Source organism: Dermochelys coriacea, chromosome 7, assembly GCF_009764565.3.
Source record: "Dermochelys coriacea isolate rDerCor1 chromosome 7, rDerCor1.pri.v4, whole genome shotgun sequence".
Classification (NCBI taxonomy): domain Eukaryota; kingdom Metazoa; phylum Chordata; order Testudines; family Dermochelyidae; genus Dermochelys; species Dermochelys coriacea.
The window spans coordinates 108,984,306-109,009,902 of record NC_050074.1 but is presented as its reverse complement, the minus strand read 5'-3'; the positions used below and the strand labels follow the sequence as shown (position 1 = coordinate 109,009,902).

General features: G+C 39.9%; 1 protein-coding gene across 2 annotated transcripts in view; it reads left to right on the top strand.

Moving 5' to 3' along the window:
- PLPP4 (phospholipid phosphatase 4) overlaps window positions 1-25,191 on the top strand; it is a 99,652-nt gene extending 74,461 nt beyond the window's left edge. The window contains exons 6-7 of one of the 2 annotated variants that reach the window (XM_038408175.2): window positions 13,580-13,750; window positions 22,095-25,191. In XM_038408175.2, the coding sequence (XP_038264103.1) occupies window positions 13,580-13,750; window positions 22,095-22,294 (371 nt within the window). In that variant the 3' untranslated portion in view covers window positions 22,295-25,191. Of the gene's footprint in view, window positions 1-13,579; window positions 13,751-14,429; window positions 15,000-22,094 lie in introns of those variants that run through there. The other variant, XM_043519100.1, reaches the window with a different exon arrangement.
- The last annotated feature ends 406 nt before the right edge of the window (window positions 25,192-25,597 follow it).

Here is a 25,597-nt window from a genome sequence, read left to right as displayed (position 1 = left end):
ACTTAACACTTGTAGAGTGTTTTCCTTTATGATTATATAGATATATTCCAATGAACTAAATCTACCAAACTCATGGGTGATAGTTTATTATCCCAAAACAGGGATAACTGAGATTTGAAGTTAAGTGACTTCCGCAAGGCAATACAGCACATTAATGGTAGAATGAGAGTCTGCCCAGCTGGGACCTGATCCAATTCCAACTGAAGTAAATGGAAAACATCCCATTGATATTAATAGGTTTTAGATCAGTCCCTTGTTCCTCGCTTCTAGCTTCATGGGTCTCAATCCTGCATTAGGATCTGTGCAGATGGATCTTTGCACTCATGCAGAGCCACACTGACTTCATGGATCCAATTGCAAGATGGAGCACATGGTCTCGCCACTAGAGCAAACTGCCTCCAGATCGTACTTTTCCTCTCTAATGACTGTTTGGGGAGGGTGGAGGGAGGAAATTACTGGAAACAAAACAAGAACAAATAACACTGTGATGTATTGTTTACTGCGTTAAAATTACAAGCTGTCATTTTAAATGTAAGGGGTTTCCTGATCCTTGGGGGTTCTGTAGGGAAGCATGCCATCAGAGTCATGCCAGTCTGCAGAAAGCCAGCCTATAGTAAGGCCGGGGGAGGGTGTGCATGTCTTGGAGCAACCTGCTTTGTGTGTCACTGTTTTTAGGTTCTTGTTTGTTAGGGTTCTGAATTCTAAGAAAAGAATTAGTGTTACATTGTAACTTTCCAACAAGATCATTCTGATTTTTTTTTAAATCTAACTTCTTTTCATATATCCGTGAACACAACACACACACACAAGGCTGAATCTAGAAAGATTTATTTACGTAGATTATTACAATGTCAAAAAAGAGTTTCTATCCGTACATTCCAAGGCTTCTCGGGACCTGGAATTCCCATTGCCTGGGAATTTGAACATTTGAAAACACAATTTCATCCCCATGAAATTTTCCAGTTTCCCATTGAATGGGAAGTGTGAAATTTTTATTTTCAACAAATTGAAACATTTCATTTAGACTTTTTGAAACAAAATTGATGAGGCTTTCAGAGCTGCCCAGGGACCTTTCTACATCTTGCTTCCATGCTCCCTTCTATGCAGCAGGAAGCTTAGAATCCCCTGAGAACCCAGCTCCAGCCGGGCTTCCAGGCTCCTGGCGCCATGGTAGCCTGTCAGGTTGGCTGCTGAAGAGGCAGGTGACATTTCCTTGGGAAACTTGCCTGGTTTCTGTTGGAAGATTTGATGAAGTTGACATGCTCCTGTGGGATGTATCAATTTAATTGAACTGGTATTTTCCCAGTTCTAATAGGCACCCATGGGATAGCTTAAAAATCGATCCTTCATTCAGCACTTTGAGATAGCCCACCACAAATCCCCCTCCTCTTTAAACAACAGAGAGATAGAGAGAACTGTCATAAGCCATTTTAGGGCTTCAGAGGTCAAAATCAGGCCTTTTAACCTCACTCAGAAATCCTCTGGCAGCCAGTGTTGCTCATGGAGATGTGAAATCACCATTCAGTTACTTGCCTCTACTTAAACTGCTTCTCCCATCCTATGTTTATCATTTAGACCAGGGGTGGGCAAACGAGGGCCTGGGGGCCACATCTGGCCCTTCAGACATTTTAATCTGGTACTCGAGCACCTGCCCAGGAGCAGGGTCCGGGGCTTGCCCCGCTCTGGTGCTCCAGTCTGGGAGCAGGGTCAGTGGCTTGCCCCACTCTGGGCATACCATGACTCCATGCGGCTTCTGGAAACAGCGGCATGTCCTCACTCTGGCTTCTACACACAGGGGCAGACAAGGGGTTCTACACGCTGCCCTGCCCCAAGTGCCGACCCCACAGCTCCCATTGCCCGGGAACCACAGCCAATGGGAGCTGCAGGGGCAGCGCCTGCAGACAGGACAGTGTGCAGAGCTGCCTGGTCGTGCCTCCGCCTGATATAGACCCTGATCCCGCAAGCAGATCTGTAGGGGTGAACCTGCACCTCTTCAGAAACTCATTACATTACCTCACTGCATGGAGGCAGGGATCTGCCTGTTCGGATCCAGTTGTAGGATCAGGGCTTACACTGTAAATTCCTTGGGCACAGACCTTGTCTTTTCCCTTGTCTCTAAACATACCTTTATATCTATAAATAATAAATAAGCATATTTAATAATTTCAGTTCTATCTGTACATGAGTACAGTGGCTCATTGATGGCAATGGAAAACAGTGATACCCTGTCACTCTCAGATCACTGTCAGCAATTATTTCTTACTCCCTCCTCTCCTGCTGTCATCAATGATCTAAAAATTCTCAAAGTTAAAAAGGAAGAGAGACATCTTTTTCCAAGCATCTTTGGAGACACCTCTCTGTTTCACAGCCAGATCATCACATAAATATTAACAATCTACCACCTCCAGCGAAGGCATCTGGTGACATCTCAAACAGACAAAATTTCAGTCCTAGTTTTCTTCATGTTCCTCCACACTATTAAAATAAGATATTCCTGAATAAATTATTGATTGTTTGAGCACGCTATCATAAATAACACTATGTTCTGCAGGCCCAAATGTCTCAATCTGGACTGACACGTCATTGCAGGAATGGGATCAGTCAAATCACCATAAAGATTTTGGCACTCAAGGACCCTCACTCCTGCCTTGTCTCTTGTTTTCACCTTGCTTTACTCTGCTACCCAGAGAGTCGATTGCAGCAATTCGCAAATACTCCCATATACACTAATAGAAAGGAAATATGCAAGCTCCAGGACATCAACATTGTCAAGCTGAAACTCGCTGGGTTTCAACCCTGGGTTGTGCTGCTGTGCAAATCAACTTAGTTGCATTTGAGTGGTTTATGACCTCAGCAAAGCCCCTATGTGAATGACAGCCTGATGCTCATTCACATCTATTCTGCTCCTCTACTGAGTCACAAGTTAAATGTTCAGAAACACATCAGGTCTTTAAAACATAATGATGTAAGGTCTGAATAGCATATCTGATCATTTAAATGGCAAGTAAAATACACACTGTAATGTGCTACATAAAGAGTCAAAGTGAACATTCTGAATTTTTTTAAAATAGCCAAAGGGCTGGAGATTTTGTTCTAGATATTCTTCCAGTGTCTCAGTATCATGTCAGAGGATATGTTCAGGATGTTCACTGTACACCAATAGCACATTCAGCTTGCACTTAAAATAAAAGGAGAGGTTTTTCCTTTTTAACAGGTACCTAAGAGGGCCCTAGAGGGTACCAGCTGGGCCCTTGTTGCAGAATTAGGCCCTAATTAGCAAGGCACTTAAGCATACATGTAAAGATGCATGTGAGTAGTTCTGTTGAGGTTGTGCATGTACCTCATTACTCTGAAGAAAGACAACATGTACTGATGTGTTGTATGAAGGATTGAAGAGATCGTTCTCTAGTTTCTTGCTGAAGCACCTGGTATGTGTCTGTTCTTTCTTTGGTCCTATACTAAGTACTTTGCTGAATCGGGGTCTTAGATAATAAGCAGAAAGGGCCCAGAGTGGCCCTGATTTAGTTTCTTTTTGGTCAAACCAAGACCAAGTCAGGTGTGGTTTGCTTCTGACTGAGTCCTACTTCATCTATACCTTAGATGTTCAGGAGGAAGGAGTTAGATAAAAACATTCTCTTTCATTCCATCTCTAGTACTAATCACACTAATATAATATTATTAGCATCAGAACAGCAAGCTGTTAGCAAAGCAGGAATGCAAGCAAAAAATAACCCAGCTTCATTGAGCTAGCTGACTGATAAAGTCTATGAATATAAGAGGTTGTGTTTTGATCAAAGGAGACTCTTTTACAGATTCCGAACATTTGTGGATGTGTTAGTTCTGAGTAAATTCCTGTTCCCTCAAATTCATATGCCTAAGATTTGCTCATTTGCTGATAAGGAGCACAGAATCAAAGAGTTCATCTCAGTATCAGTGTCTTGAGAGCAGGATGGGGATGTGATTGTGAGAAAAGGAGTGATAAAATGTACATAAAGCATCATATAATTTGCGGATCATTTCACACAGCAACTGTACTGACATTCCCAATCAGACAGAAACATACTAAAGTAAAAACAAAAGACAAAGAGGAAGCTTTACTGGGAATTGTATAAAGGGCCCTGTTCGGCTAATGAGATAGGCAGTGTTCTGAGCAATGTAAGTCACGGAGCTGTGTAAGCTCAATGTGCACTGGCCCAATCTAAGCCAGTGACAAGTTGGTCCAGTGTGTACTGGTACTCAAAAGAGACTTGTTCTGTGCATAAGAATAGGGAATTCCTATGATGAGCAGAGAGATGAGTGGTCAAGATTCCTTTGTAACTTCACTTAGGTATGGATTGTTTGATGGAACACATTGTACAGTAAGTAAATGAATAGGTTTGCCACCATACTCAAAGCAAAATCAGTTAGACACCTGTAACGATCTTGGGGTTCATTAAATAACAAACAAATGAGAAAAGAATAAAACTTAATAAAACAAACTGGAGAGCTGTAGTGAGCTGCTGCAACAGCCATACAGTGACCCAACCCTTGCCTCCAGGGCACATCTCCACATTCCTGTGTTCATAATACCATCCCTTATGAGGGTGTCTGTCTAAATTACAATCTCCTGCAAACATATCTCTACAACACTTCTGACTTGCAGGTCTGCATAACCCATAAGGCTGTAGTAGCAAAATAAAACAAGCAAATATGTATAGAAAAGAATGCTAAGGAATTTAGTTCACCATCCAGAGAAGCCTATATGAATAGCTGGGCACTGAGAATATTATCCTAAAAGCAGTATTTGATCATGAACATTCATTGATAGTTGTGGTTTTGAAGAAAATCATTTTAAATACAGAAAACAAATTTATAAATGGGAACGATCAGGCTTCACTTTTTTAAAAAATATGCTTGCCAGGCACTACACATTCCAGGACTGCTTCTGCTTCTATTCCGAATGATACAAAGGTTTGCAAATACAGAATCTTTATTGGAACGAATGCAGTCCCACAGTCCCCAGTGCATTTCTCTAATGCTATCAGAAGAGCTAGAAAATGTAAGCTTACCATAATTGGAGGAATAGAGTCTTGCTAAATCTGTTTTCCTCATCGCTTTTGGGTGTACTGTCCCCTGGATGTCAGCATATAGCAACCATAAACAGTAATAACTAAATCCTCCTTCCTAATTCCAATACTCCCTTCACCCCTGGAATATTTTATGACTAATCCTGCCTGTTTAGAGAGAACTCTTTTATGAATACTATTCAAATGCAAAGTGAAGCTGTTTGAATGTTGTGAGGCAGCATGATCCAGGAGTCAAAGCACTTGTGTGGGTCTCAGGAGACTTTAGTTCTGGCTCTGCTGCTATTTCTGGTTTTGGCAGTGTATGTGACCTTGGGCAAGTCACTTCTCTTCTCTGTGCATCTGTGGTTCTCCCACCCTTTGTCTGTTTAGATTGTAAACTCTGTGGGACAGTACCTTCCTTTGTTTTTGTACAAGTCTAGCACAATTGGGACCTAATGCTGCAGTACAAATGGGACACTACACATTTTAAACAGACTGTTTTCTTCATCTAACACGTGCCAAGTTCCACGTGCCAAGTTTTTCAACTTGGGGACCAACCCAGTATGGTGCTGTTTGCCCCCTTTGAGGTGTTGACTGGGGTCTGAGAGTGCAGCACCATGCAGGATAAGGTGCTTGATTTGTACCAGCAATACCAGAATGAACAAAGGGCAGAGAATTGTCACATGTTCCTGTGATGCACATTTGGATTATTTCTTTTCTCCCTCTCATTCCTTCCAGAATTTTAAAGCCAGTTAAATATTTATATTGGGACTTTACAACAACATCAACCTTAGCTTTAGTTACACTGTTTTTAGCTGAATCAGACTGACTTCTTCATTTTTGTTTGTGCTGTCTGTTTCCCAGAAGGGCTTGCTGGGATTTTATGTCACTCCTTGTCTTCATTATGCAAGTAGTTCAGGATATACTCAGGTCCCAGGGACCAAAGCAGCGCATAATGAAGCAAAAATCATTGGTCAGTGGAAATGGTTCTATTGATTGTTTGAAATCTATCTTCTGATGCAGAATCATAAGAACTATTTTAATGTGACACTGGACGGTTTTATTTCCGCGTTTAGTACTAAAGTGTGCATGACATGTCTTTGTGTGTGTGTGCATCTGCCTATTTTGTATGGTTCAAATAAGCTGTTGTTTTCCTGGAGGAGAAAAAAAATATGCACTGAAATATATGTAATTGGTTGACTGGTTCTGGAATGTGAATTACACATATTCCCACACCGATTTCCCTTTTTACAGAGTGAATTGCCTGTATTAATGTTGTTGACTAACCATGTCTTCAAAATATAGTCAGCAAACAAAGTAGCAGCCTAGACAGAGTGCACAGCAATCCAATGATGTGAGAGTCTACTCTTACTTCTCTATTTGATGCTCCTCCATCTGAGAGCTGTTAGCTGCTGAGTCCATGTTCTCCTCTGATGCTGACAGTACACACTGAGGCCATGGGGACAAGCAGCTGGGTTCTGGATGTACACATTCCAGGTTTTAGAAAGTCAATCTCACAACAATATAAAGCTTGGCTGGAGAATATTGGTTTCATGGCCACAAGCTAAAGCATCATTACTTTACTTTTTCATCTTTTGTGGGACATAAGTCCCCCCAGGAGAGTTTGTGAGTCAGTCTTTATTTCTGCCCTTGAGCTCAGAATTACAAGCTAACAGTCTAAGGCAAAATGTGTCTCTCCACCTACATTGCAAATACAGATCCAACTGTGTATTGAGCATTCTTTTATGATAGGAACTTCCACTGACCTCAATGGAAATTTTTCATGCTCTGAACAAATACAGAGCATGGGAAAGGGACCAGTAATGCCATGAGCATTTTGATTTTTTTGTACCAAGCTCTTTGACTGGACTTGATCCAGGCTTCATCAAGATAAATCTACCACTAGATTCCACCACACTTTTAAAGGGATGATTTTTTATGTTGTTAGATTCTGCCACCAATCTTCAGAACAATATAACACATCAATACAGTTCTGGACATTGCATTGTGGATTAGATTGAATAGAACAGAATACAAGGCAGATATGGAGGTTCCTTAATAAAAGTAGGGATGATTTGCCTACATTCTTTTGAGTCAGATACAGTTTGCTGTGACTTGGTCTCTTAACCTACGCTTTTAATTACCTTCTTGCCTTCAGAATTAAATGCATGTAATTTATAACACTGTCAGTCACCCATATATTGTTTATATGGAGTACATTTAGCTATAGCTCTATCTGCTTTTCATTTATTTAGGTATCACCATGAGGGGAATTCTACAGAAGAATCCAAGCCCACAAAGTGGAAATTCACAATGCAAAAGATTTTACATTGGAAGGTTTTTAATGATCTCCCTAAAGACTTCACAATGGGTTTAGATATTGTATAAAGTATAAAAATGTGCATGGATCCTTTGATTAAGGGGAACCTGCATGATGATAATGTGCTTAAGTTATTCCTTAGAGCTGGGCAGCATTTTCACCCAGAATTTTTTTTTCCTGAAAAATGTAGATTTAAGACAATTGAAACATTTCACAAATTCATGTCAATTTCAGTGATTTTTTTCATTGGAAAAAAAAAGAAAACAATTTCAGAAATGTCAGAACCATAGAATCATGACTGGAGGGGACCTCGAGAGGTCATCTAGTCCAGTCCCCTTCACTCATGGCAGGACTAAGTATTATCTAGACCATCCCTGACAGGTGTTTGTCTAACCTGCGCTTAAAAATCTCCAATGATGGAGATTCCACAACCTCCCTAGGCAATTTATTCCAGTACTTAACCACCCTGACAGGAAATTTTTCCTAATGCCCAGCCTAAATCACCCTTGCTGCAATTTAAGCCCATTGCTTCTTGTCCTATCCTCAGAGGCTAAGGAGAACAATTTTTCTCCCTCCTCCTTGTAACAACCTTTTATGTACTTGAAAACTGTTATCATGTTTTTTCTGAGTCTTCTCTTCTCCAGACTAAACAAACCCAACTTTTTCAATCTTCCCTCATAGATCATGTTTTCTAGACCTTTAATCATTTTTGTTGCTTTGTCCTCACTTTTTCCCATTTGTCCACATCTTTCCTGAAATGTGGCACCCAAAACTGGACACAATACTCCAGTTGAGGCCTAATCAGCACAGAGAAGAGAGGAAAAATTATTTCTCAGGTCTTGCGGACAAAATCCTGCTAATACATCTCAGAATGATGTTCGATTTTTTTTGCAACAGTGTTACACTGTTGACTCATATTTAGCTTGTGATCCACTATAACCCTCAGATCCCTTTCCACAGTACTGGTTCCTAGACCGGGGTGGACAAACTTTTTGGCCCGAGGGGCACATCTGGGTATGGAACTTGTATGGCGAGCCATGAATGCTAACAAAATTGGGGGTTGTAGAGCGGGAGGGGTGAGGTCTCTGGCTGGGGTGCGGGCTCTGGGTAGGGCTGGGGATGAGGGGTTGGGGGTGCAAGAGGGTGCTCTGGGCTGGGACTGAGGGGTTCGGAGGGTGGGAGAGGGATCACGGCTCAGGCAGGAGGTTGGGGTGCAGGAGGGGCTCAGGGATGCAGGCTCCGGCTGGCGCTTACCTCAAGCAGCTCCCGGAAGCAGCAGCATGTCCCACCTCCAGCTTGTACGCAGAGGCGCAGCCAATGGGAGCTCTGGCCAATGGGAGCTGCGGGGGTGGTGCTTGGGGCGGGGACAGCATGCAGAGCTCTCTGTTTGCCCCTATACATAGGAGCTGGAGGGGGGACATGCCGCTACTTTCGGGAGGTGCCCTGAGCCATAGCACATGTGGAGCAGGACAAGCCCCCAAACCTGATCCCTGGTTGGAGCTCCGGAGTGGAGCAAGCGCCAGACTCCGCTCCCTGGCAGGAGCTTGAGGGCCGGATTAAAATGTCTGAAGGGCCATATACGGCCCCTGGGGCATAGTTTGCCTACCTCTGTCCAAGACAGTCATTTCCTATTTTGTATGTGTGCAACTGATTGTTCCTTCCTAAGTTGTGTACTTAGTATTTGTCCTTATTGAATTTCATGCTGTTTACCCTCCCTCCCCCCATGGAGTGTCCTCTTTTTTGAATGTTCAAATATGGTAAGCCTATATAATGACACATGAAGGAAAGGGAGTTACCTCACAAGTGGAGAACCAGTGTTGACAGGGCCAATCCGATCAAGGTGGATGTAGTCCACTCCCAATAATAGATGAGGAGGTGTCAATTCCAGGAGAGGCAAAGCTGTTTTTGTAATGACCCAGCCACTCCCAGTCCCTATTCAAGCTCAAATAAATGGTGTTAAATTTGCAAATGAATTTTATTCTGCTGTTTCTCTTTGAAGTCTGTTTCTGAAGTTTTTCTGTTCAAGTATAGCTTTTTTTAAATCTGTTATTGAATATCCAGGAAAATTGAAGTGTTCTCCTACTGGCTTTTGTATGTTACCATTCCTGATGTCCAATATGTGCCCATTTATCCTTTTAAATAGGGAAAGAATCTGTTTTTTTGAAAACCAGGTGAATTTTATATTCTCATAGCATTAATAAAATATAGGGGCTGACATTAACATATTAACATATTTTAATTGCTGGTTTTTTTCCTTCAATGTTGGTCGTGATCCTACGAGATGATAAACAACACCTCGCTGAAGTTTTCACTGTGGAAAAATACGTTGCTCCCCAGACTAAAATGTAAATTGTGTTTGCTGCTTTTTTCTGCATTGGAATTGTCTTTCAAACCACAGTAATTCTGAATATGAGTAGGGGTGACCTGAAGACCTACATTACAAAGAGCGATTGCTATTGCACAAGGGTGCAATTCTTCTCAACTGTTCAGAGGCTAGGATTGGAAAATCAGTAAAAAATTCAGATGCTTATCCAAACTCTCTGAACTGCTAGGGGCTGCAAATCTCACAAGTGGAGGCTCGCTAGTGAAATTTATTACATTATGTGCTTCCAGATAGATTGAAGGAAATACCATTGTCAGTGGATATCAGCTTTCCCTTTTGCAGTCATGGAAAGAACAAGGATGTGGAAAGGCACACAGAAATTGTAGGGTGAGGGGGGAAAGGAGAGACATGAAAAAAAAAGTAAACCTACTTTTTTAGTATTATTTCAAAAAGGGAATCTGATTACATTTGAGTGGTGGTGAACATCTGGGTCAGATTCTGTTTTATACCCTGCTAGTCCATCCTATTATTATACATCTCACTTAACTCATCAAGTAAAGAAGATAAAAAACATGCATCAAGTTAAGACTAGCTTTGAACATGGGAGGAAACCACCACAACACGTCCTCTAGAGCAGGGGTTCTCAAACTTCATTGCACCGCGACCCCCTTCTGACAACAAAAATTACTTCACGACCCCAGGAGGGGAGAACTGAAGCCTGAGCTTGCCCAAGCCCCACTGCCCTGGGTGGGGGACCAAAGCCCAAGCCCCACCGCTCCGGGAAGGGAGGCCAAAGCTGAAGCTCAAGGGCTTCAGGCCCAGACAGGGGTCCTGCAATCTGAGTCCTGCCGCTCAGGGCTGAAGCCCCTGGGCTTTGGCTTCGGCCCTGGGTAGTGGGGCTCGGGCTTCAGCCCCAGACCCCAGCAAGTGAAAGCCAGCCCTGGTGACCCCATTCAAAGGGGGTCGCGAGCCCCTTTGGGGTCCTGACCCACAATTTGAGAACCACTGCTGTAGAGATAGAAGGATGTTGCAGTAGAAAGATACCATTTTTGTACCCTTTTTGTGGAGCAACAAAATACTTTGTTTTCCTGTGTTTTGTCTATTTTACTATCCATTGGTTTGGGCACTTTCAGTCTATACCCTAAAAGTTTTTTTGAAATAATAATTAAAAAGTAGATTACTATCTATAGGAAACCTTTCATTGTGATGGCATACATTAGACACTTACCTGGGTTTCAGAGTCCACTTCCCACCTTCTTCAGCCAGGAAGAATGTAATGAAATCACCATAGGCTAAGGGGGATATCCGAAAACTAAGTGTTTGGTGCCCAAGTTTGATGCTTAGTATGCATCCCATCTCTATCTGCTACGTCTGTTCAAAAGAGATAATTCATTTGTGAGTTTAAAGGTGAAAAACAAGTCTTCAATAACTACATTCAGTTGTCTGCATGGTTGAAATGTATGAAAATTCTCCACTGTGGTATCAACTAAAATTGACCATTCCATAGATTCATCTGCAGAACGCAAAGGTAATTACTTTATTTCATATTTCATTTAGTGATGGAAAGTATGCGAAGAAGGATATTTTAAAGGCCTAAGCATAAGTTTAGTAAACAAATCTGGGTTTGATCCAAGATCAATGAGAGTTTTGCCATTGAATTCTATGAGAGTGGGATCAGTGGCTTTTATCATATGAAGGTGACCAATTCATGTGTCAATAAATGAGTAATGCCTAGTTCTTACAGTGACAAACACATAACAAATGTCACAGGGAGGTACACAGGTAGTTCTTTACAATTATTTTTATTAGGTACCCCATGAATATTCAGGACTCCATTTACTTACATAATGGCAGTGTATTAAATAGACTGTTTTTCACTAGACACATACATAAATAGAATTCGAATCAGAACCTCAAATCAGAGTGAAACCAATATGTTTAAGTTATGTGGAATTATCAGTGAATTGCAACTTCCTTCATCTTCTTAGAGAAGGCACTCAGTAATTTACAGGATTGGGAAATGAATATAAGGATCTGATCTGACACTCACTGAAGTCAATGGAAAGACTCTCATTGATGTCAATGGGCTTTGGATCAGATGTCTAGAAAGCAATCTCTACTCTCGTTCCTACAGCTGGTCCTTCCAGACCGTAGTTAAGGCTCATAGGTGAGCCTCTCTGTGTTACTCTGTGTTTGTACCCTTTTTGTGGAGCAACAAAAGACTTTGTTTTCCAGTGCAGTCTGTTCCACACCTTTCATCAGCACTACATTTACTACAACAAACGTTTAAAACGTATAAGATACATATTTTTATTAAAAAGTAAAAAAACTTTTTTTTTGGTTAAATTACTGCCCCAGATCCATCACCAGCTATCTGGAATGTGAACAGCAATCTGTATAAAAACATTCAGTATATAGAAACTTGGCATTTGGATTCTGTCATAACTGCTAGCTAAGACTGTGATATAGAAGCAAGTAAATGGAACCCAATAATAGCTTTTAAATATATCAAAATATCTTTATATGAGTGAATCCTTTTACACCATCAATCATGGACTTTCCAGCATAGGCTCCAGTTCATCAGAACTCTTAACCTTGTGCCTAAAGTTAAGCATGTGCTTAAGTGCTTATTGGAACGGATGCCATAAAGGAAAAGATAAATATGTAATACTGGATAGGAGATCTGGCTTTTCCGGAGGAAGAGAGTTCACTGCTAAAGAAAACTTTACTGAAAAGATTAAAAAAAAAAAGAGATATCACAGTATTCTGGGATTTGGTGGGTTATGTGTGAGCTGCACATCTTTGAAAGGGAGGTGGATTTATTCTGATGTATTTACTCAACCTCATTACCTTGTATTACTGTATAGATGTATGTCACAGATATGGAAAGCATGTATTAATAATAGGCCCAATCTTGCATGGGACCGAGTACCCACAGCTCAGCACTTGTAGGCTTGAGCCTAAGATTTGTTATGTCACTATTGCCTTTTAACAAAAAACATTTAAAAGTCAGCTGTTAGGAAGGTTAATTTTTTATAACTAAAATAGCCAAGATATATCAATACTGTTAAGATGAAGGCTGGGGTTATTACTGTGCAAACGTCTCAATTATGGTGTGTGCAAAGTTTACAAGGGTTGTCAATAGGCAGACAATTGGCCAAATCTGAACTCAGAGACGACCTGTGCCTGCCAATAGTGGGGGGACAGAGTGAGGACAGCCGGTTTCAGTGGTGTTACTGAGCATGCTCAGTACAGCCCAAGCAGAAAAGCTGGTGGGGCACGTGACTCCCACAGTCTCTCCCCTCCCTCCCCGCCTTCCCCCCCTACACACTTTGCCTCTGTCCGGACTGCCAGATGCTTTTGAACAGACCGCAAAATCTTTGTATTTACTTATTATTATTATTTTATTATCATTATTGTTATTGTTATTACTTTTGTATTATTTTCTCTGGAGTCTGGACCTTGATTATTCCTTGACCAAGAAATTTGGACCTTGACAGAAAATAATTGATTACTACTGGTTTACACAGTGGATATGGGCCTGAGACTAAAGAGTGCTGTGTGCCTCCCACCAGATACTCTGCACCCATGGCTCCCCCATATGGTCATTACAGTTTATCTGGGTTCAGGATGCATGGTCTGTGCTTTGTGTATCTTTCTGGTTCTAATGGCCGAAAACCTAAAAGGACCTTAGGACCAGGACTTCGTTGCAGTAGAAAGATACCTGTCATAAAGTCATAGAGTTTAAGGCCAGAAGGGACCACCCTATCATCTAGTCTGACTTCTGTATATCACAGGCCTCTCACTTCTCTGTTAAACCTCACAGGATCACACTCTTACTCTAGTTGTTAATTACATGATTCTGTAATTTTGTGTTTTTTGATTCGGCAGTTGCATTTTCAGGCCTTGGCTTTACGACCTTCTACTTAGCTGGAAAGTTGCACTGCTTCACCGAAAATGGCCGAGGGAAAAGCTGGAGGCTTTGTGCAGCAATTCTGCCTCTGTATTGTGCCATGATGATTGCCCTGTCACGCATGTGTGATTACAAGCATCATTGGCAAGGTAAGTCATGGTGATACCTTTCCATTTTATTATCCTTGTATTTCTGAGGTGAGATCTCCAGAGATGAAGTGGTTATAGCTTGTTTGACTCGCTGCTAGTTCTAAGCATCATTTTAGTTGCAACAGTGTGTGTAAATATGACAGGGCCCAGTATATCTGTGTGTTTTTATATATGATTGAATGCATATAAACATGTTTTGGCCCATTACTGCAGAACAGAAAACTACAGGATTCTTTCTGAAATGTTACTAGGTGGATTGTGGCATCATAAGATATATAGTACAGAATACGGATGGTGACAACTTTTTCCCAAGCTCAAAGCTTTGCGGCAAAGCTTCATGTCTTACAACTTTTTAGTAAAACAGATGTTTGGGTAAAAGGCTACAGTCCTAATGGCTTTGGAGGAATGAGAACCTCTGTTTCCAAATTAATCACGTAATTTAGTAAGGAAACTATATCATATTCACATCATGTCCAATAAAAAATAAAATTGATTTTCCATAGCTTCTGGTAGATATTTTTGATTCCAGTATTTTACTTCAGAATGCACTAATTCTCAGATGTTAGCTGGGTGGATTTAATATGTACAATGTACATTGTACCAGTGTGTGTTCACTAAGTTGCAACTGCAAATTAAAATATTCAGAATTTATTTGATCATGACATGTTCTTTATTGCAGGAACATGCCGTGCTTTCCTAATTCTGCAATCAGATCTCAGAGTCAGAAGATCTTGCCACTGTCATATTGATTTACATGGAATAAATGGGTCAAAGGTCTTAACATAAACCAGTCACTGTCCAACATTAAACAGTCTTAAACAATTTTTGCTATATAGAAACCTGAGCCTGCTTAGTACCATGGCAAACACACCATTCAAAATCATTTTAACCTTTTATTAAAGATAAAGAAAAGTAGGCAAAACAGTTAAAGCATTTGAAATGTAGAGTATTAAGTAAGGCTTTCATTTTAACAACACCCCTTGTTCATTTTCCCTTTTGCTAGAGAGAGTTCTTGAAGGGAAAAAAACCCGTGTTTGGCAATCTTATAGATGGTATTAAAGATAGTAATAATTGTCCTTTTGGGTACAAGAGAAGAAGTTAGCTGAGATGAGCTGGAGCTGTTGCTGCTGCTGTTGTTAAAGTCCTATTTTGCTTATTCTTAGAGGTGTTTAGGATTTAGCTCAAGCAGGTAGGGATACCAATGTCATCTAAATCCCTCCCTCTGGCCTGATCTGGTCAGCACATCCCTCAGGATTAGGACGAAGAAGGCACAGGCTCCCAGGAAACACTGGGGATAGCAACCATGATGGTGCAGCTCGCTCCAGTAGCTTCGTCTGTGCTTTCTAATTCCCCCCCCCCAAGTCTTTCTTTAAGGTCCCCCCCAAAAAGGGAGTGATGGGTGGAATAGCCCATCCCCTCATTATTTTGTTCACCAATTAGACCTAATATCCGACACACCAATTGCAGTTCATTATAATCCAGTTACATACCTTTTGTCTTTACCAAGCATGATTTTGACATAGTCCTTGAATTATATCAGTAGACATTTCTGTTTTGACTAATTCCGAGGTTATTTTTATCAGGTTTTTTTGTACCTGTTCCCATTAACATTTGCTATTATAGGTTATTATGACATTTTATGACCTTTCACATATCCTTTACAATAGAGCTCACAATTAGAATACATTTGTAAGCTCAATTATCATAATATAATCCCTCTTTTTTATGAACGAATTCCGCCTGGGATCAGACATTTGTTCATAAAATCACAGTTACTAAGAAAAACCTTATTTTATCTCAAGCATATGGAGGGAAAAGGAAAAGAAAAAGAAAAAGGTACTCGATTATAGTGTAATTTGCACTATAAGGTTGCAAATTTCATATTCCAAAACTGGGATTTACAAATGTTACTTGATTAAATGTTACCAAAATTGCAGTTAAATTTTCCAGATGTTAACAACACTAAGAACTCAAACTCACTTAATTTGTAGCTAAAACTGCTGTTGTTATATATTTGTAAGATGTTGAAGAACAAACCAGTTCTTATCATGTCTTTGTCTGTATGCCCAGGATTGGTAAAGATGGGGAGGGGGCGCGAAATCCCCTCTTTTGCCACTTACACAGTTAAAGCTATACATTTACACAAACCACGAACATTTCAGGCACTAGTGGTTAATCTTGGACACTTGGAAAAAAATCTTTAGCCCTGATGGTGTTCTTACCCAAGTTTGTGGTCTCCTTTTAAAAGAAGCAACAAATTGATGTTCTTTTGGAACTACATTTGCATTTCTGAGCCCTTTGCAACACCCAAAAAGAGCAAAAACAAAACAACAACAAAACATTTTGAAAACAAAACATTCAGAGAAATCACCAAAAAGTTTGGTGTTGCAAGAGCCCTTCATTCTGGTGGCTTGATATTCAATTCACAGTCAGTGCAGTAGCAGCCCTGATGTTTTGTTAACAAAGAGGGGTTACCCAAGAAGTTATTTCAGGAAAAAAAAAATCTGCGCTTTAGCAACTTAACCTTCAACAATTTAAAATGGCAAAATTGAAGTATTTTTGCTTTTTCTTAAAAATACTTTTTTGCTAAACCTGCAAAATTATTACCAATCATTGACACTACAGACCTCAAAATAATAATTAAAAAAATGAAACAAAATGTTTGTTAAAGAAATTTAAAAAATTAAAAACTTTAAAAATGGTTTGCTTTTCATTTTTATCTGAAACAACCTCAACACATTTAAGAATTTTAAAACAAAACATGGAAAAGTGGGTTTATCCTATTCAAAACATTGTACTTTTTCTGATTCGAAAATTTAAAATATCTAGTCAAAATCGATGTAGATGAAACCATATTTTCTGACGGAAAAAAAATTTGATCAAACAATGTTGACCAGCTGTACAAGTAATGTACAGTAAAACAGCAACAATTTCAAGTGTAGACAGTCATTTTTATAGCAATTTATCAACAAGACATTTTAAGGATGGTGGAACATTCTAAATCAATGAAGAAAAATAGAAATTAAATTTTAAAAAATTCAGAGAACCACTTGAAAGTGCAGACTAATTATTTCAGCAAATTCATTTGCATGGAGATAGATATGCTGTGGAATGTAGGATTAAAACTGTGCGTGTCTGTGAGAAAAGATTCAGTAATTATTCTCTAGCTTGGTCTATGCATGTTTGCAGTGTGTTTTATCCTGCCAAGAGCAAGAATGATTTATGGACTAAAATATGTGCTGTGAGGCAGATAATTATGGTGTGTTTTATATGTTGTGGAAATAGATTACACCCAAAGGGTTACCACTATGTCCATTACAGCTGCATATGTTTGTCTTTGAAGCTTAAGTGGGTGATGCTGAAAACTCTGCTGGCTGCTCACAAACCAGAGATTATTCAGGCAGCCATGTTATCCTGCAAGTGACCTTAGCTCTTACCTGAGAAAACCGCAGTCTCCAGGGAGGGACGAAGTCACTCTGTAAAATTTAGCATTGTAGCTCAGCCCCTGTCTTTTGTGCTCAGTGGAGGCAGCCAATTGTGTTAAATTATTTATGGTGGCTTTGTGATACAGCCTTAACTGCCCAATGGGGAATGAGCAAGGACTATCAATATACTGTACAGGACTTAGTGAACTGTAGGTGAAAGAGGAAATATCATAACCTTACATTAAAAAGCCATAGAATGGATCTCAAAATCAATATTATGAGCGTTCTCGAGCCTCCTTCAGTTCTGATGGAAAGTATAGTGTTCATTATCTTTGAACTGGCAATAGTGAACTATAACAGATTAGCATATTCCATATAAAATCCCAAATACATTGACTATTTTAAGACCCTAACTCAACACATGGCTTTCTCTAATCTGAAAAGATTCCAGTGAATTTATTAACTAGATAAATGGAAATATATAGAACCGGGGTAAACAAGGAGTCTGGAACAATGTTGGTAATGTTCTATTGTTGGTAAATGAATTAAAATACTATTTTTCAAGACCATCTCTACTAGGATCTCAAACTAAACACAAGCATCTTCTTGGAGAAAACCAGAGTGAAAATGCTTACTCTAATTTTGCGGAGTACATGGGGCAAGATCAGCAACCCAGAGATCTAAAGCACTGCAGTCATGTGGTTAGTTTGTATTGTGGTAGTTTCCATGGGCCTCAGTCAGAATCAGGGTCCCTCTGTGGTGGATGCTGTGCAAACGTACAATAAAAGCAGTCCCTACCCCAAAGAGTGTATGAATGGCTAGATTGTGAAACACTTAGTCATACTGGTAAGCATTTACCCACACAAGAATGTACTCACAAGCAATCTCTTTGACTCCAGTGGGGCTCTACGTCAGCTTTTGCTCACCAATGTAAAGCTTTGTACAATCTAGCTCTAATTAAGGAGATGTAACAGGTGGGTGTAGTGTACAGTATAGAGTAGTAGGAACACATGATTGTGTATCCTCGCTATATATAGCAACTTGTGAGTAGTAACAGTGAAGTCCATCAGAATACTCATGAGTAAGGTGCTACTTACTATATGTAAGACTGGCAGAATTGAGGCCTGAGTTATCAATCATGCCATATCAATAACCTAAAGAAAAGGTACTAATCTTCATAGTTCAAAACCTCCAGGAAGAGTGAGCTCTTTTTTAAATGACAGAGAAAGGACCAACACACAAGGTTTCCCTGGTGCTCTTGTTCGAAGAACCTGAGAGAAAATAAAAATATTCGTGTCTGAGCTGAAAAGTCCAATGCTGTCAGGAGAAGTTTGAGTCAAAAGGAGTTCATTATACTGAAGCTAACTCTGTTGATCACAGTGGAAAGGACATAACATAATTAACAGTGTGCTTGCAGCTCTGGATACTCTGGGTGTCCTAGTATCCTCTCTAAATGAAAAGGGTGCTGTTCTCTCATCTTCATCAATATAATGAGAGTTGCCATTATATTGACACTTTCCAGAAGGAGTTCCAATGTGATGCTATTGATTAGGACAGAGGGAATGGAGATCACTGTGATAGTGGTCTATAAAATCATGAATGGAATGAAAAAAGTGAATATGGAACTGTTGTTTACCACTTTACATAACAGAAAAACCAAGGGTCACCCAATGAAATTAATTGGCAGAAGGCTTAACACTAACATAATGAAGTACTTCACACAGTGAACAGTCAACATTTGAAACTGGTTGCCAGGAGATGTTGTGAAGGCTAAAAGTATAACTGGGTTCCAAAAAGAATTAGATAAATTCAAGGACCATAGGTCCATCAATGGTCAGGGTCACAACCCCCTGCTCTGGGTTTCCCTAAATCTCCAACTGCCAGAAGCTGGGACTGGATGACTGGGATGGATCACTTGAAATTGCCCTGTTCTGTTCATTCCCTCTGAAGCCTCTACCACTAAATGGACCATTGGTCTGACCTAAGATGGCCATTCTGATATTCTTACTAAGGCCCCAATCCAATGTCACTTACACTCATTGGGAATCTTTCCACTGATTTCAATGAGAATTTGGTGAAGTCCTAAGAACGCTATACAAACTCAATCATTCTTTGACTTTAATGTGATTTATATGAGGCACCAGTTTACAAAAGTAGCCTTTCATGTAGCTGCAGAGTAAATTACAGTAACTCCTCACTTAATGTCCTCCTGCTTAACATTGTTTCAAAGTTACGTTGCTGCTCCATTAGGGAACGTGCTCGTTTAAAGTTGTGCAATGCTCCCTTATAACGTCATTTGGCTGCCTGCTCTGTCCACTGCTTGTAAGATTCTGTGGAAGAGTAGCGACTTTACAAGGGAGCATTGTACAAGTTCCTTTTCTCCGCCTCCTCCCCCTCCCTCCCAGCACTTCCCCTGCCACCAAACAGCTATTTGGCGGCGCTTAGGACTTTCTGGGAGGGAGGGGAAAGAGCGTGGACGCAGCATGGTCTGGAGAGAAGGTGGAGTGGGGGAGGGAAGAGGTGGGCCTGGAGTGGAGCGGGGACAGGAAGAGGCAGGCCTGGAGCATCCCCCGGCAAAGTCGGTGCCTGTTCTTCTGAGGGGAAGCTGCCGCTGCTGCTGTGCAAGGTGCTTCCTAGCATCCTTGCCTGCAGCGGGCTGTGCCTGTGTGGGGTAAGCTGGGGCATCTCCCAACCACAGTACAGTACAGTACTGTACAGTATATAATGCCTTTTGTCTGCTCCAAAAAATGTCCTTGGAACCTAACCCCCCATATTTTCATTAAATCTTATTGGAAAATTGGACTAGTTTAACATTGTTTCACTTACAGTTGCATTTTGCAGGAACATAACTACAACCTTAAGTGAGGAGTTACTGTATTTTATTCTAAACAATTTTTGTTAAATGTAACCAACTTTGAAAGTCTGTGTAATAGCACATATTGGAGTCAGTGGATAGTGACTTCGGCCATGTAATTTTTTGTTACCATGACCTCTGGCATGTGACTGAAGCCAGGAAATAAAGATCAAAGGTGGGATTTTCAGGTGACTTTCAATGGGACTTATGCTACTAAGTCACTGTGCCACTGTCAGCTTTCTAGTATAGCTGTTCTAAGCCGACAGGAGAAACTCTTCAACCAATGACAGGTTTCAGAGTAGCAGCCGTGTTAGTCTGTATTCACAAAAAGAAAAGGAGTACTTGTGGCACCTTAGAGACTAACAAATTTATTAGAGCATAAGCTTTCGTGAGCTACAGCTCACTTCATCGGATGCAAATGCTCCGATGAGCATCGGATGCTCACGAAAGCTTATGCTCTAATAAATTTGTTAGTCTCTAAGGTGCCACAAGTACTCCTTTTCTTTTTTCTTCAACCAATATAACACTGTCTACACCGGTGCTTAAATTGAGTGACATAATTTATATCAATTTAAGCCACAATGTAGCCATAGCTTTAATCTACACCAGACTGTCAGAACTAGAGCTTTAATTCTAAATTACTCTTTAATTAAATTTAAGAATATAAAAGCTATTTGTTTTAGTGATTTACTCTTCTTTGTAATTATATACGATAATTTCACTATTTTTTATTACACTGTCTTTTCCTTTAAGAAAGTGCAAAAGAAATCAGAAAGGCAATTGGATACTTTTGACCCTTTTTTGATCAGTGTTAAAGTTCCTGAACAAAATTAAACTCCTCATGTCATTTAATAGTCAGTGTCTTTCACAATTGTTTAAGTTTGAATCTACAGGGCCTTTCGGAGCCAATGTGTATTTTCAGGGGATTTTTTTTCCTCACTTGAAAATAAAGAATTTCCCAAAAAAGATAAAGAAAATTGAGTATTAAGGGGCAAGTAGTGACTTGACAAAACTCTTGCACTTGACAGACTGTTGTTCTCTAGACAGAGAATAACAGTCCAAAAAAACCCTTTGTGTTGCAAAGACGTTTGTTATCTTGTTTGTTGTAGTGATGGCACCTAGGGAGAGGAGGCCTACAGGCAGAAACTGTAATGACCATGCTCCCTTTAAACTAATGCATGCTAGTGGGTGAGTCATATCCCAGTATCTGCAGGTGTCTGCAGGACTTCAGAGTGTTTTTGTCCCCAAGCATCACTGCAGGCTTGAAGCAGGAGGAGATGTCAGCAAGAAGCAGGAAGACAAGATCAAAAAGCCAAACTGTTTAATTAGGGTTTGTCTTTTCAGAGAATTGTATTAGTTTTCAGATTAACTGATTTAAAAAAAAAATAAAAATGCAACTGTAGTCACTATAATAAAACCTATTTTGTGGATAGAGTATCCATGTAGCTTAGCAGTTTTGAGAATATCTACCCTGGACTTAGAAGACAATGGTTAAAAGATATTAAAGGTGCAAAATATTGTTAGGGCCCAATAGTGCAAGGTGCTGAGTGGCTCTTGGATGCAGGAGGAGAGGCCAAGCAGGGGGCTCTGTGCAAGCCCCAAATACATTGGTTAGTATACAGTTATAGATAACTGGCTGGGGGTTAAAGAAGGACTCTTAAGCCAGATGGATTTGGCAGCTCAAAACTCTTGTAGGGGATGCAAAGGAGCAATACAGAATTCCATCCATCTCATACCACCCACAGCCTTCATGATGTTCCCTGCACAAAGGGATGTTCTCTGCACATTTTTTAAATACTTCCTTACAGGGACTCCACCCTCCTGCCCCTGGACAAGGATGCCATCTCCTGGGCAGCAACCCATCGTGTTTCTTGTGGGTCTCCCTTGTGAGTGCTCTGTGTGAGGATAAATCCAGGAGCAGATTAAAGGATGCAGGGTGTTTCCATCCAGGGAAACATTCTGCACCTCTTGGATGCAGGCTTTAATTCCCCCCATCCATCCCCATTGATATTGGCTGCTATTTCAACACTAACATGCTTGATTTTTTGTTGCTTTTCCTACCTAGATGCTTTTGTCGGAGGAATCATTGGCCTAATTTTCGCTTATATTTGCTACAGACAGCACTATCCACCTTTGGGTAACATGGCTTGTCATAAACCTTACGTCAGCCTCCTAGTTCAGACCTCAACGAAGAAAGAAGAGAGACCTACAGCAGATAATGCTACCAGCCTGCCTTTAGAGGGAATAACTGAAGGACCAGTATGACTAATAACTGTGCACAATGAACTTTTAGCCCTTCTCACATTCCTCCAAACTGGTCTCTTAACATGATGTTTCCTACAGTACATTTGGGCAGTGATTTTTTTTTAAGATATTCTTTTTCATACAGTAACATCCTCTTACTTTTAAGGTTCAGTTTTCAGTGCATACCATTTTGTCCAGCTGTCTGTTTTCAGTCCGTTGCCAGAACAAAAAAAATCCAGGGAGGAGAAAAGTGTCAATAGAAAGAACATACCAAATCTAAGCTAGTTAACTGAATAGTTTTGAATGAGAGGTATTTGAAGATACAGTCAATCTGAAAACAGTGGATGCTGTGTGATGCTGAGCGCCTCCTAGGAAGCAGATTGTCCTCAACTGTCGGTGACTTCAGCGAGTGTTGAGTGTGGTCATCACTTTCAGAGATTTTCAGCAACTGCCATAATCAGCCCTTGGTCTGTTTCTTTATATAATTTGATGTGTAAGGGGCAACTTCCTTATGTTTTTGTTGTCGTCTTCTAACATAATAAATCTTCCACATGATGTTGAAGTGCTAGTTAACAAGTTTTGGCAGGGTTATTCTGAGCTGGTAATTAAACAGTTGCTGAAATGCATGAAGAGCAAGAGTCTGAAAAGAGCCAAGTCTACTCACATCAAGGGTTTTGGAGGATGAGGCTGACAGAAGAGTGAGCCAAAGCTGTGGAAATTGTCAGCTTGCAATAACATATGTTCATAGGCTGGATTAGAAACTGGGTATTAAAATATTAGCATTTTTTTCTGAGAGCTCGTGCAGGAATTATTTTCAAAAGTGAATGAAACTGCAGCAACTCCCATGGCATACAACAAGCTGCAATCTTAAAAACAAACAAGCAAAAATCCTAGAACTGCACAGTTGAAAAAACACCATGTTTTCTGTGAATCTCAATGTGCCACAGCTGACCTGGTAGAACAGTCTCTAATGACTCACTCCAGCATTGGTTGTGATCTTAAGGAATGTAAGGACTTTGGTTCATCAGCATTGGTTTCACATGTATGAATGCTTCTGTCAGTTTCCAGCACTGTAATATGCCTGGCTGAATTCTGAGAAAAATATTCCATTTGCTCATTCCCCCTTTTCAATTCATCATATTCCTAAGCCTAGCATTTGTAAGGGTCATCTTGTTGCCTGATCCAAAGCCCATTAAGTCAATGGGAATCATTTCATAGTACTCCAATAGGCTTTGGATGCAGTGCAGAGGAGGTAACCATGTGTATGTCCAACCTATGTTAGTTAATTTATTTTTTTAGGTTCATGTTTCCATTCATTATTCATGCAGTATGACATATCAAAAACATATCACACTCCAGTGAAATGATGTACCTTTGAATGGCAGAGTGTCAGCTTCCAGCATTTCCTTTAATAGATGGATTAGGAAAGAGCAGGTAAAATGTTCTAAAAATCACATCGTGACAGTTGAACATTTCTTGGCTAGATCAGCTCTTTAAGGTGATCCTGACAGCTTTGATCAACAATATCCATTATGGTGCTTTAGACTGGAGGAGACCGGTGCCATAGCTACCTTATAACTAATGTGTTCCTGTTGGAATATGTATTGGCCTTGTAGGCGTTTTGTGATTCAAAAAAGCTGTGTGTCTCAGTGTAAAGGCTTGTCATTTATTTTTGTCAAAGGTACACTTTGTAGATTTTTTGAGAAGAGCTATTCCCTGGTTGGCAACACTTGAATTTTTATAGAAGAAAAACAAGTTATGAATCTTTTTTCTAAATAAAAAAAAATGCACGCAAAAGAATGCTGCTAAAGTCATTTAATGAAAACATATACAAAATTGTGAAATATACATTAATAGGAAATGATCTTATGGAAAAGTCGTAGAAAATGCAATAGGGATGAGACCAATAGGGGATCCACAGAAATTAGGCCTGATTTATACTGGTGCTATAGGCTAGTGTAAATACAATTATACCAGCATAACTGTTTTTATATGCCACTATAGTTTATGCCAGTTCCTCAGACTGACATAAATTAAACCAATATAAGCATAGTTATGCCGGTTTAACTGCATTCTCACTAGGAGGGTTTTCCCAGTTTAGCTTTACTAACAAAACCCAGCTATAGTAGACCAATCATTACTCTAGAAATCTAAGCAAATGTAATAAAGAATTATCTCCTTGCTATAGAGTTTTTACAACATTCTACAGAATTCTAAATCAGGGATATAATTTTTATATAGGATGATTAAGAAAACTAGCAAATTTATCATTTCTATAAATTTTGTAGGACTTTTCCATTAGCTTTGTCTTTTAGTGGAAAAACCTGGCTTCTGGCATGTATGCAAATATTAAAAAAATTCTTAAACTGAAATTGAACTTTTATTATTGAGGTATAGTGCATTTTACACATTTTTATATAAATCTGGTGTATTCTTAAAAAATGAGTAGGGCCTCCTAAATGTGCTGTAAAAATCCCCACTATTTTAATGGACTTTGATACAAGTTAGCTATATTCCCCTTGTTAGTTGGGATGGGAAAGGCTGACACAGCACTTAGAAGAAACACAACTGTGAAAATGCTGGAATATGAAATGTTGCGCACCATAATACTTATATTGCAAGATAAATGGGTGAAAATGACTTTGCAATGCAGCAAAGAAAGTATTTTTAATGGATGTAATTAAATTGAAAGTAATAAAACAGACCATGGAAAAGCTTTGATTAAGGTGTAATTAAAATTATGAAAAATGTAATAAAATGAAACTTATAGAAAAGTCCATAGGAGCTATAATTACCAGTACAAGTAGTGTAAGGAAAGCATTTTTATGGATCAGTGTATTTTAATTTCATGCTCTCTTAATGTGAAGGAAATGTAATGTTGTAATGCACCAATAAAACTGCACATGAATGTGGGTTTTTGTACATCTGCGTGATATCAGCAAGACCAGAATCAAGCTCCTAATCCAACTTTTGACCACATATTTTACAAATGGTTTTGTGGGTAAGGGTGAATCTAATTAGATTTGGCTGCAGTTTGGGGTTCTTGGGACTACTTAGAGCTGGTCTAAGAGCAGCCCTGCTCTGACCTCTGAAAGGGGAATAGCCTTGAACAGAGCAGACGCATGAACAGGGGAGTGGTAAAGTCAACTTTGCTCTGCACAGATCAGCCCAGAAAGTCTGCTGTTCAGAATTTATGAGATAGTACAAGAAACATACAATACATTATTATTTTTATAGTGCCTACTCCAGATACATAATTACTTTACAGTAGCCAGGTGTATCCCAGAACAAATATGGCATGATCCATGCACTGAAGAATTTACC